Below are 11,458 nucleotides of genomic sequence, written 5' to 3' on the forward strand. Positions count from 1 at the left end.
TTCCCCTCCTCCCCCTCCTGCTCTCCCTCCTGCTCCTCCTCCTCCTCTTTCTTTTTACTTAGCCCAAGCAAGGAGGTTCTAGGAACTGGAGTGCAGTGATATAATCATAGCTCACTGCAGCACCTAACTCCTGGGTTCAAGTGATCCTTCCCCCTCAGCCTTCTGAATAGTTTGGATGACAAGCAAGAACCACTGCACCTGGCTAACCATTTTTAAGTGTGCAGCTCAGTGACATTAAGGACAATCACATTGTTGTGCAACCATCACCACTATCCATTCAAAGAATATTGTTCATCTTGCAAAACTGAAACTCTATGCCCATATAACAACTCCCATTCCTTCCTCCTGCCATGTTTTTTTAAAAAGGCATTTTGAAAACCAATGGTAACTTACCAAGTCATGGACATAGCACATACAGGGAGTAACAGCCACCAGAAATAGTCTCCCTTGTCCGAAAAGACAGCCATGAGTATTCCCACCAGGGTGGCATTGTAGCCATAGAGCCCAGATGCTGTTAATGACCTGAGGGGCAAGAGACACAGCATGGACATTTCCTGGGTGGGCTTCGGTTGCACTTGCACATAAATAACACTAGTAACTTCCAGATCATATTCATATTAAAACATGAAATTATATTTGGAAATGTATCTCAAAGTCTATGTAAGCATCGTACAAAAACTAATAAAGACATTAAGTGAAATATACATAGATAAAAATATAAATGTGCATTTAGATCAGCAGTCCCCAACCTTATTGGCCCCAGGGACAGGTTTCATGGAAGACAATTTTCCATGAATGGGGAATGGGGGATGATTTCAGAATGAAACTGTTCCACCTCAGATTATCAGGCATTAGATTCTCATAAGGAGTGAGCAACCTAGATCCCTCGCATGCGCAGTTCATAATGGGGTTCACACTCCTATGAGAATCTAATGCTGCTGCTGATCTGACAGGGGGCGGAGCTCAGATGGTAATGCTCCTCGCCCACCGCTCACCTGCTGTGCGGCCCAGTTCCCACAGACAGGCCACAGACTGGTACCTGTCTCCAGTGTAGGGGTTGGGGACCCCTGATAGAGAACGACTCCCTCTACAGATGTCACAGTTAAAGACAGGTCTACAGCGGCTGAGAGGAAAGGGGAGTTTAGCAAGGCAATCTGCTCTATTTTAGCCTTTCCTTTGGAAAGTTATTCTTTTAAATCAAGAGCCTCTGACTTGAATAGCACTTTTAGCATATGAAACAGTTGCCTAAGTTTGATTTCTTGGTGAGAGAGATTCCTGAAATGTAAATTCACTTTCTAGTGTCTTTGATCTTATCAACATTAATCTTCCAGCTTAGTATACATTTTTGTGTTCTGATACTTCTATTTTGTTGTCTCCAAACATACATTTCAAAGTTATTGCAAAGAAGAATGATTGCTTTTCTCTTACTTGGAGAAGTACCCCATTTAATTATGTGCTTGTTGAGCACCCAATTCTTTCTGAGGTTACTTTTTGCTTAGTATTCAATCTCATTTCTTCCCCATCTTCTCCTTCTTTAGATTGAAGGGGTACATGTGCAGGTTTGTTACATAGATATATTGCATGATGCTGACTGAGGTTTGGGCTTCTATTGAATCCGTCACTCAAATAGTGAGCAAAGTACCTGATAGGTAGCTTTTCAACCCTTGTTTCCCTTCCTCTCCTCTGTTGGAATCCCAGTTGTCTACTATTTCTGTGTCCATGTTTACCCAATGTTTAGCTCCTAATTATAAGTGAAAACGTGCAGTATTTGATTTTCTGTTACTACATTAATTCACTTAGGATATTGGCCTCCAGGTGCATCCACGTTGCTGATTTCAATCGTTTTTATGGCTATGTAGTAGTTCATGGTGTATATGTACTACATATTCTTTATATAATCCACTGTTGATGGGTACCTACATTGATTGACCTGACACGCCAGGACTCCCACAACTAAGAGTTGGCAGTGTCTGGCACCATGAAAGGCAAAGGATCCACTTCCCAAGGGCCTGTCACTCAAGGGTGATGTCTATAGGGGGACAGGGGAGTAAAGATGGTGAAGTGAGTGGGTGAGGCCTAATGCTGGGCTTGAACAGGAGGTGCTACAGCCAATGAGCCACACCGCAGGGGCTGGTAAAAGATAGCATGACAGCTGCTTCTGACTTGTTTCTAACTGGGCCAGGAGGCACCGTTGCAACAGGCAAGAGGATGTCACGTACATTAATCGGATGAACATTAGAGGTGGGATTCCCTATTCAAAAGTTCTTTGTCTCCCTTAAATAATCCTTGAGGGCAAATGGGAGGTGATGCAATTTGCAATGGTGCAAGCAAGAAACTGGGACTACACATGACAATGGAGAACTATGCAGACTTGTCCTCTCAACAACTGACTTGGAGATGTTAATGCTTGAGTTTGATCAGTGGAAAATTAATGGCCACATCTACAAGTTGTGGAGTGCCATAGTTAAAGCCACAGGAAGACATATATTTACTTAAAACAGAAGATTACCATTTTAATGCAGTCTTTTCAGACCAAGGAAAGTAAAACATCTGAAACTAACACATATGACTTGTCTTCTAAATGATATCTGATAAAATATGAGTTGATCATATTTCATTGGAGCAAAATAATAAAGGAATATTCAATATGGCACAATTCTAGACTCTATCCCCAAACTGAGAAGACTTTCTTGGCATGCATTGGAATAGAGTTTAACCTAGGCTATAAAATCCTCTTCTACGGGGAGCAAATCAGACTCTTTGAAATTGATGGAAAAGTGGAGCATTTGCTAGCTCTCTCCCCATGGACCTCTTTAGGCAATTTGCAGTGAGTGTTACAAGAGCTTAGTTGTGTAATGACCACACTTGGGAGTATGCATTGATCCCAGACACCTAGAATACTGGTTCCCTCCCTGAAGGAACTGGCCAGTGGGAAGCTGTCTACTACCCTGGTGAGAGTCAGCTCATCACTTCTTCAATGACAGATCAATTAATAAAGTGCATGCTATTTCTAATCTAATGAATATATCAGAACACCCACTAAGGCTTCTTAAGTCAGAATCCACTTAATTGGAATTTATGGTAAGTCTTTCCTCCAGGAGCTGAGGTGACCTTTGGTAATTCTTTTCTCTGGGAGCTGAGCTGACCTTTGCACTGTCTATGAAGAATGAGTTTGCTAAACTCATCATGGCAGCAAGATATAAAGGGTGTTATTAAGCCACTAAAACTTTTCCTGAATTCATATACACTTTTTTCCCAAGTAGAATGCTGATGACAAATAATTTTATCAATCATTAAAGAAGATCCCTTCAGAACCTCTCCAGGGAATTACTTACAGCTTAGTCCTGGTTAGGATGTAATGCCACAAGAATCTGGCATCATTTAGACCAGCCACTTATTCAGATATCAAGAGCAAGAGACTGTAACTGATTCCCTGACCTCTGACTAAAAACAAATATAAAGAGTTCTGTGGACTAAAGGTTGTTTCTTCTGGGAAGGATGTGATTTTATCACTGTTGCCCATAGTAACTTGTCAGCCCCTGTGTCTTAGAAGGGAGCTGAGAAGGCTTGAAGGGGTACACCTACCTGTCCTGGCTGAGCAAGAGGGCCGTCAGAGTGGAGACCACTGTTCCCAGCCAGCCAGTGAGAGCCCACCAGGGGTTCTGAAAAAGAAGTCCCACCAGAATCAGGATTCCACTGATGGGGTTGTTGACGAACACCACTTGGGATATGCCCCGGAGGATCCAGTCAATGAACTGGAGCACCGCAGGTTTGTCTGGAAGGGATGAGGTAAAGCAGAGCTAAGGAAGCAGCCAAGTGAGACTCCTCAACCACAGGCCCACCCTGAGCAAAATCGGCAAAACCTCCTGGAAGTGAAACATTTTTGATATTTCTTTAATATTTCTCTCTGAACCCATTGTCACTTTAGTGGCACCCAGATTCCTGAAAGCATCTGTCTACTGTATGCTTGACCCACACTGCCCCTCCTAGAATCTAAGCTCCTGAAAGCATCTAATGCGCTTATTTATCATGCTTATAGGCACAAACTCTGAAGCCAAAGGAATGAATCACCAATAGTAAAATTTAAGTTTTAAGTACTGAAACTACAAGATGAAGCCAGGTGTCTTCTCATAGGAGCTGGGCCCTGGCTACTGTCTCCATAAGAAAAAAAAAATGGTGGAGAGGTTTGCAGGTTAAAAGATAAAAAGTAAAAAAAAATATGGTGAGTAAAGAGATCTATAAAAAGTTGGAGAATATGACTAAAGATATAAGTAGAAGTACCAGGAAACCATTTCCCCCAAAGCTACTTCTCCTGCCTCTCCAAAAAGATGAAAGGATAAATACCTTTAAGCCAGTTGGCAAGTTCTTTCATATCGCCGGTGACGTAGCCAAGAGCTTTGGGGAAGCACCTTCTCCCTTTACATGGTGAAACCTGGTTTTCACCCATGTCCACTCTAACCATAGTGGGGCTGTCCTCCATGGCCGTCTCTTCCTCTGGCTCCTTGAGGGAAGGACAGAGCTTATAAGTATCCCTAAGGCAGCGCCCTCCGGATCAGCCAGCCTTGGGCCTGGTTACAGTAGAAGATCTGGACCACTGTGTTCCCTAGAACTAAGAGAGCACCGTTTTCCTCCTGAAACACCACCACAGAGCTTATTACCCAAACTCAAATCCCACTGTACCTTTGCCATCAGTGTCTCTAATGCTACCATGGAAAGGTTCTGGTGTTTAATTTCATAAGGTTCAGTGTCTGGTCCAACAAACATTTACTGAGCACGTATTTCCTGCACTTAAGGAGCTCAGTCTAGTTGAGAAGACTGAAAAACAGTTAATGTCAACAGAATGAGTCAAATCTTGTAGAAAGAGCTAAAATTAAGTGCGTTAGCTCCATGCTGTCATTTAAGGAGTAAGAAATCAGGTTATGGAATGGCCTGCTCACCAATGCGGGCTGAGCAGCTACTTGCCAACACAGGTAGCCTTTTTAAATTTTCATTTTACAAAAAATATTTTGTTTTTAAAATATTGAAAGGGAAGAATGTTTAAAAATTGTGTGAGTTGGCATGGCCTCCCCACCCTCTGCAAGTCCAAGATTGCTTGAATTTGTCCTTATGTCATGTGACTGTCTCAGATACTCTTTACTTTTGGAATTTGTTATTTAAATGTGTAAAACCAGGCAAGAAGGATATTTCACCAAGATAGAGAAACTGGGAAAGATGGAATTGGACAAAGCTGTTGAAAACCAAAGAGTTGTAATCTAAGGATTGTATGATAGAAAAATGTACAGGGCAAAATTATAGGAAACATGTCTCTGGAACATATGAACACTATAACCATGACTGTGTTCACTATGGGACCATTCACTTGTCATGATAAGTATCTGCAAGAAAGCACCAATATCACCAGAATTTGGTACCTTGAAGACAAAAATGATTTCATTGTGCTGATAGTAGATGCAAAAGAATACCAGTGGCATAATCCCAGAGGCAGGCTGAGGGAGGAAGCCAATGGCAAAACCACCTTGAGTGTGCAAGAACAGTCAACAGCACAGCCAGGTCAATTGGGAAGCAGGGAAACGCCAAAATCATCAGACCCTGGAAGGCATAATTGTGAAATGTTGAAGCCACAGCCACATAAGACATGACCAAAGAAACACTGCATGCCTCTGCTGCAGTGACCCATTTTCAAAGCCATACCAACTTATGGGAGGCATCAGGCTTCAGCTCAGGCAAGGGCAAGCAGCCCAAAGACATAACTGCCTTGAGTTTCTGGAACTGAATCTATAAAACCCTAAGGTGGCAGCATCAAATGAAAACACTCAAGCAGCATTTTCCGTCAACTCCCAAAGCAGGAACATGGGCTATTTCAGAATAAACAAATTCATGTTCTCAAAATTCTCAGCATATATTTGTTCTAGAGGGCTTGAAATAGCCCATGACCTCAGATTTTGGAGATACAGATTTGAAACCTGATAATATAACTGGCCAGACGTGATTGAGAACCTGAATGGCCTGAGTCTCCTGTTGAGCCACCCAGAGTTAAGTAAAGATTAAACTAGTTTTCTCCAAATCAACAGCCCAACATATAGGAGACTTATTGCCATTTGTGAATCTAATTTCAACATAATTGGGATGGGTTGTAGGGCTAGGATGTTCTGCAGAGAGGGGTCTTCTCATGACCTGAGCAGACAGTTGCTGCTATTTTGGAGTCCCCAGGAACCATTTATTCTGAACTGCTTAACCCTTCGGGAGCCCCTAGGAGCCCTGACTACTTGCTCCAGAAGTCAGGAATGAGAACCACTTAGGAGAAATCCATAACTTACAGTTGTAGTTTGCCCTAGAATTTTGCCGTGCTAGAATATTTGCATTTCTTAGGGGACTTTGAGTCCACACATCCTAACTGGGAAGACAAGGCAAGGCTATGGAGCCAGGACTTTCTGCTGATATTCAAACATCTTAGCCCCAGTGAAGTAGGCCATTAATTTCAACTAAGAAGAAGGGACAATAAATAAAAGGCACTCTAATAAAATAGACGCAGGGTAAATGTAAAACTCCAGGTGACTTCTCCCCCAGCTTTTCCTTGGCTGTCAAAACTCGGCTCAATGGTCCAGTCTCTAAACCAAGGTGAGCACTGTCGGACTTTTTGGACCAAGATCCCTGTGCCTTTGACTCAGCTCACAGCCAACCCCTACTTCCCAGGATCTGCCCAGAAAAGATACACCAGAGTTTGGAGCAGGCTCCCAGGTCCCCCGAGCCAGAGGCTGCATGAAGGAAGCATACCTGTTCCTGCGACCCATCTGCCAGGGCCAAGTTTAGCCGGGTGATGCCTCTGCGCGCTGCTTCACCAGCTTTAGTTCCAAAAGGGTCCTTCCAAACGGGACCATGACAGGCGTCACCAGTGCCGCCAATCAAAGACCGTCCATTCATCCTTACTTTTTCTCAATACATGACAAAGGGCAAAAATATGTGAATCAGCATGACATGTGCCCTAGCTCTAATGACCACGCAAAAGGCAAGCGGAGCAGGGCTGGAGCGTGCCCAGTGGGTTCCTGGTGAGGGAAGATGTGACCCCACACGGGAGACCTCTAACAGAGGAGGAGGACTTTGCCTTCACCAAAGTGCTCTCAGTGGGCGGAGACACAACCAGCTGACTATGGAAATTAAATGTTCATTTACTTTGCTTAAAAAAACAAAATGGGAAGTCATCCTACACAGGGACCAATGACCAGATTTTGTTCTGCTGCGTGTCTCTGCTGTTGGATCTGAAGCCGCCTCTTCCAGAGGGGGAGGAGGGGGTTCACATTCTGATATGTTTGGGGGCAGATTGTGAGGGCTGCATCTTGAGGACCAACACCAAAGCAACAGGTTGCCCCACAGCAGGTTCCCCTGGCCTTGTTTATGAAATGTGAGAAGGATACATGATGTGGGCTCTGTTTGCTGTAGTAAGATAATAGCCACGTTTTGTATGCATTCACAAGCCTGCTTTAAGAGACTCTTAAATGGTGTTTTTTTGTTTTTGTTTTTTTTCTGTGCTACCACATCCAATTTATTTTATTTTATTTTTATTTTTCCTTTTTGCAGAGACAAAGTCTCATTGTATTGTCCAGGCTGGTTTTGAATTCCTGGCCTGAAGTGATCCTCCCACCTCAGCCTCCCAAAGCACTAGGATTATAGGCATAAGTCATCATGCCAGGCCAGGAACTCTTAGATTTTGAATATCACTTTGTTAATAATAAACAGTTTTTAGTTGAATTCCACAAGTGTGGCAGCTTTTTATAAATTTTCTTTTTCCTTTTTAAAACTTCCATTGCATCCAAGAATATCACTCCTTTTCCAGAAGTTCTGAAACAGTTGTGTGTGTGGTATTTCTCTTTTTCTCCCCCTGTTGTTTATTCTATTTTTACTTTCTTCTACTGGCTTGGCCTGAAACCTGAAAACCTACCCTTTACCAGAGTGACTTGGAAAAATCCAGTGTTGGGAAATACTTCTGACATGTCTCAGGTAAAAACTGTGTATGTGCATGCGTGTGTGTGTATTTACCTGTGTATGTGCATATGCGTGTGTGTGTGTATTTACCTGTGTATGTGCGCATGCATGTGTGTGTATTTACCTGTGTATGTGCGCATGCATGTGTGTGTATCTACCTGTGTATGTGCGCATGCATGTGTGTGTATCTACCTGTGTATGTGCATACGCATGTGTGTGTATCTACCTGTGTATGTGCATACGCATGTGTGTGTATCTACCTGTGTATGTGCATACGCATGTGTGTGTATTTACCTGTGTATGTGCATACGCATGTGTGTGTATTTACCTGTGTATGTGCATACGCATGTGTGTGTATTTACCTGTGGTGAACTAGCTGGCTAGTTCTGCACCACACTGATGTGCCTGCGTGTTGCATTATGAATATTTTTATTTGATAAAGAACAAATGGTTAAGAAACTCAGTGGTAGGGATCTCATGTTATATAAAGCTAAAAACAAAGAAGAAAGAGTGAAGAATGAAAAAAGAGACAAGCAGGGGTTGTCACATTCTCTCAGTGTGGACGCCTTCCCTTTCTGCCCCTGCCTGGCGCCTGCCTTTCCCCTACCACCAATATCACACACCTTGGAGAACCCCTTCCTTGAGCTCAACATCAATATTTTCCTAGAACCAAGAGATAGGGAAATTTGAGAGCTAGGTGGGATTTTAGAGACCACATAGTTCAAGCCTTCATTTTATATAAGAGAAAACCGAGGTTCAGAGTGGGCACCATCCAAATTCACTCAGCACGTGGCAGGCAGAGTGGGTCTTACGGAATAGGTCAGCTCTGGTTCTCAATTTTTCAGTCGAGCCAGGCACATTAATGCCACCCAAGGTTCTGTTCAAGTCGACAAACAAGTGAAGCAGCAGTTTCGGTGTGCTGGAGTAGGCAGTGGGGGCTAGGACTCCGCGATGCGGTGGGCACAGACTGTCTTCACGGTCACTTTGAACTAATCTTCACGTGGGGGTTGAACCACCACAAAGAAAGAGCTCTGCGATCCCCACTTTCACTCTATGCTCTTGTCAGAAGCAGTTACTCTCTGACAAATGTCTCCCTGTGCCTCAAAGCTGGCACATCTACAGCAAGGCTTGTGTGTGCTGAAGTTAACATCCCAAGAATATTCTGGAAGCTGCACCTGAAGAGCTTTCCAGCAGAAGTCAAAAAGCACTTTTCATATCCCAGGTCACTAGTAAAATGAAGCAGTGCTTAGCATTTGTAATACAAGGCAATATCAAGATTTCAATTCAACGAATATCCTCTATTTTATTACACAAAATGAAATACGTTCTATTGCCAGCATGTACTAGAACTTTGTGCAATTGGAGAGACCTGAAGTTTTCAATTTTCCATGCTTCAGCTATTACTTTTAAAAATATTATGAAGTGTTGGATATGGATATAGAAGAAAGCATTTAAACACTCATGCTCTAGCATAATAAAGCGACTCTCAGCATTGACACTTCTTTGGTACTTACTATAATCTTTATTTTATGTAGTTTTTGATTTTAAGTAGCAGGAGATGCCCAGTTTTCCTTAAAGCTGTAATTGGAAACAAAGAAAATGCTGTCAGATATTCCTGTATCCTGGTTAAAACTCTTCCCTCCTCAGAAAACGCTACTCCCAGAAGTCTTGATTGCAGACACCAGAGAGTGCAGCTGCAAGGAAGCTGCCAAATTCGTGGCTTCAGTTGTGACTGACTCGTTCTCCCGATGGGTGCACAAGAACATTCCCTTCAGCATGACAGCACATGCAGAGGAGTACATAAATCCATCACTGGAAAGGGCCATTCCCGGTGGCCCACTTTTTTCTTTTGAGTCACGTAGACACTTGTCTCAAACTTATTTCAAGAACACAGCCTGAATTATGATTTCAAGAACACGGCCTGAAACTCCTAATGGTGTTGATTCGCTCAGACTCATTGAGCACACTGGGTGGACACCTCCCTGCAAACCTGCTTCCACATCAACTCAGGTGCTGCATGCACCTTGCTTCAGAAATCACGAATAAAGGCCTGCCTTTGAGCTTCCAGGAGGAAGCTGTGGCTTTGGTAAATATCTTTCTAGTCTACCAGAACTCTGATTTTGCTGCTCCTCATCAATTCTGGTGATATAAAACATTTTCTTCTAAAGAAAAAGAGAAAAAGAGCAAGACTTAGAACTGTGAAGACAAGCCCCAAATGATGAATAGTTGGAAATGAATAGAAATGAGGATGGGTACTTACACCACTCTAGCTGGCTTCCCGGCAGCAGAAGGCAGTGGCTGATAAAGATTTGCCTGGCTCCACGACAAGGGAGAGTGCTTCTCAGGAGATGGTGCTGAAGGGAGGCACCTAACAGTTATATACCCAGAGCCCCGCTCTGCTCTGTGTGTTTGTGGGCTCGGCTTTCTCCTCCCACTTCAGGCATCAATGCCAAAGCAACACTAAGGAACTGGTCCCCTGGCTTCAGTAACTGATATCTCTCTCTCTCTCTGTTCTTGACATGGTGCCAACTGCTTTGCCACTGTTTCCACAGCATTCCAGGGTCTTTGACCAGCAGTAATCCTACAAAAATACGTCTTTTTCTTCTCCTGTTTCCTCTGGCCCCTACTCATATTTTTGGAAATATTTACAACTGGAAAGGATCAACACAGTGTCAAACTAAAAACCATGGGGCAGGTTGCTGCTGTGTGGACTCGGAAGCTAAGCGACTGCTCCTGGGGTGAAATTTTCTTAGACTTGACACAACTTCCACACAGATGTAAGACTCCAGCAAGGGCCTGAGGGGCTGTTGGGAGGGTGGGGAAGACAAGGTACGTGCAAGTTGTTTTCTGAAAGTCAGCTGCCCTTTTTCCCAGGGAGGAGAAAACAAAAATGTGTTTCCCTGGAATATCCCTCTCCCCAGGTGAGAATTCTTGGACATACTCTGCTACCTCTTTAAAAGTCAGGAAGCAAACATTCCATAGCAGGGAAATCTAAAACTGAATTAAAATATCTCCTCCTTACCCCTTCTTTTTAAATTTCAATTTTGTGGCTTGTTCTGTTACGGCAAAAATCTAACTCATATGTACTTTTATGAGCACAGAATTTAAAATGTATGTATATATGTATGATCCCACAACCAGTCATGCAGATGTCATAGGTCTTCTTTCGTCTGGGTCTCCCGCCTGCTTGGATGTGCAGATAATACTTATCAGCCTTCGGCAAGGTGGCCCGTGGCTGGGAGCTCTCTGGCTCCACCCGCTGGACACCCGCCAGACCGCAGGGTTCTTGTCTGCTTGGGACATCCTTCCTCCAAGTGCCTCCTGAGCAGCTCAGGCAGAGTGTGTATAGGTCTAGGTTTATAATAAGAGTTTTGAGGTTCAGGCAAGTCTCCTTCCAACATTTTTTCCTTGGTAAAATGAAGAGAAAATAAGCTGCTAGGGTTTCCCTGAAGGAGAAAAATGAATCACCAGGAGACAC

General features: G+C 43.4%; 1 protein-coding gene across 3 annotated transcripts in view; it reads right to left on the minus strand.

Moving 5' to 3' along the window:
* SLC14A1 (solute carrier family 14 (urea transporter), member 1 (Kidd blood group)) overlaps positions 1-10,650 on the minus strand; it is a 27,932-nt gene extending 17,282 nt beyond the window's left edge. The window contains exons 1-6 of one of the 3 annotated variants that reach the window (XM_011978091.1): positions 10,241-10,650; positions 9,495-9,558; positions 6,775-6,861; positions 4,345-4,501; positions 3,586-3,775; positions 394-522 (exon numbers count right to left, since the gene is read on the minus strand). In XM_011978091.1, the coding sequence (XP_011833481.1) occupies positions 394-522; positions 3,586-3,775; positions 4,345-4,480 (455 nt within the window). In that variant the 5' untranslated portion in view covers positions 4,481-4,501; positions 6,775-6,861; positions 9,495-9,558; positions 10,241-10,650. Of the gene's footprint in view, positions 1-393; positions 523-3,585; positions 3,776-4,344; positions 4,502-6,774; positions 6,933-9,494; positions 9,559-10,240 lie in introns of all 3 variants that reach the window. The other 2 variants (XM_011978089.1, XM_011978090.1) reach the window with 2 other exon arrangements.
* Positions 10,651-11,458: the final 808 nt, after the last annotated feature.

Source organism: Mandrillus leucophaeus, unplaced genomic scaffold, assembly GCF_000951045.1.
Source record: "Mandrillus leucophaeus isolate KB7577 unplaced genomic scaffold, Mleu.le_1.0 Scaffold189, whole genome shotgun sequence".
NCBI lineage: Eukaryota > Metazoa > Chordata > Mammalia > Primates > Cercopithecidae > Mandrillus > Mandrillus leucophaeus.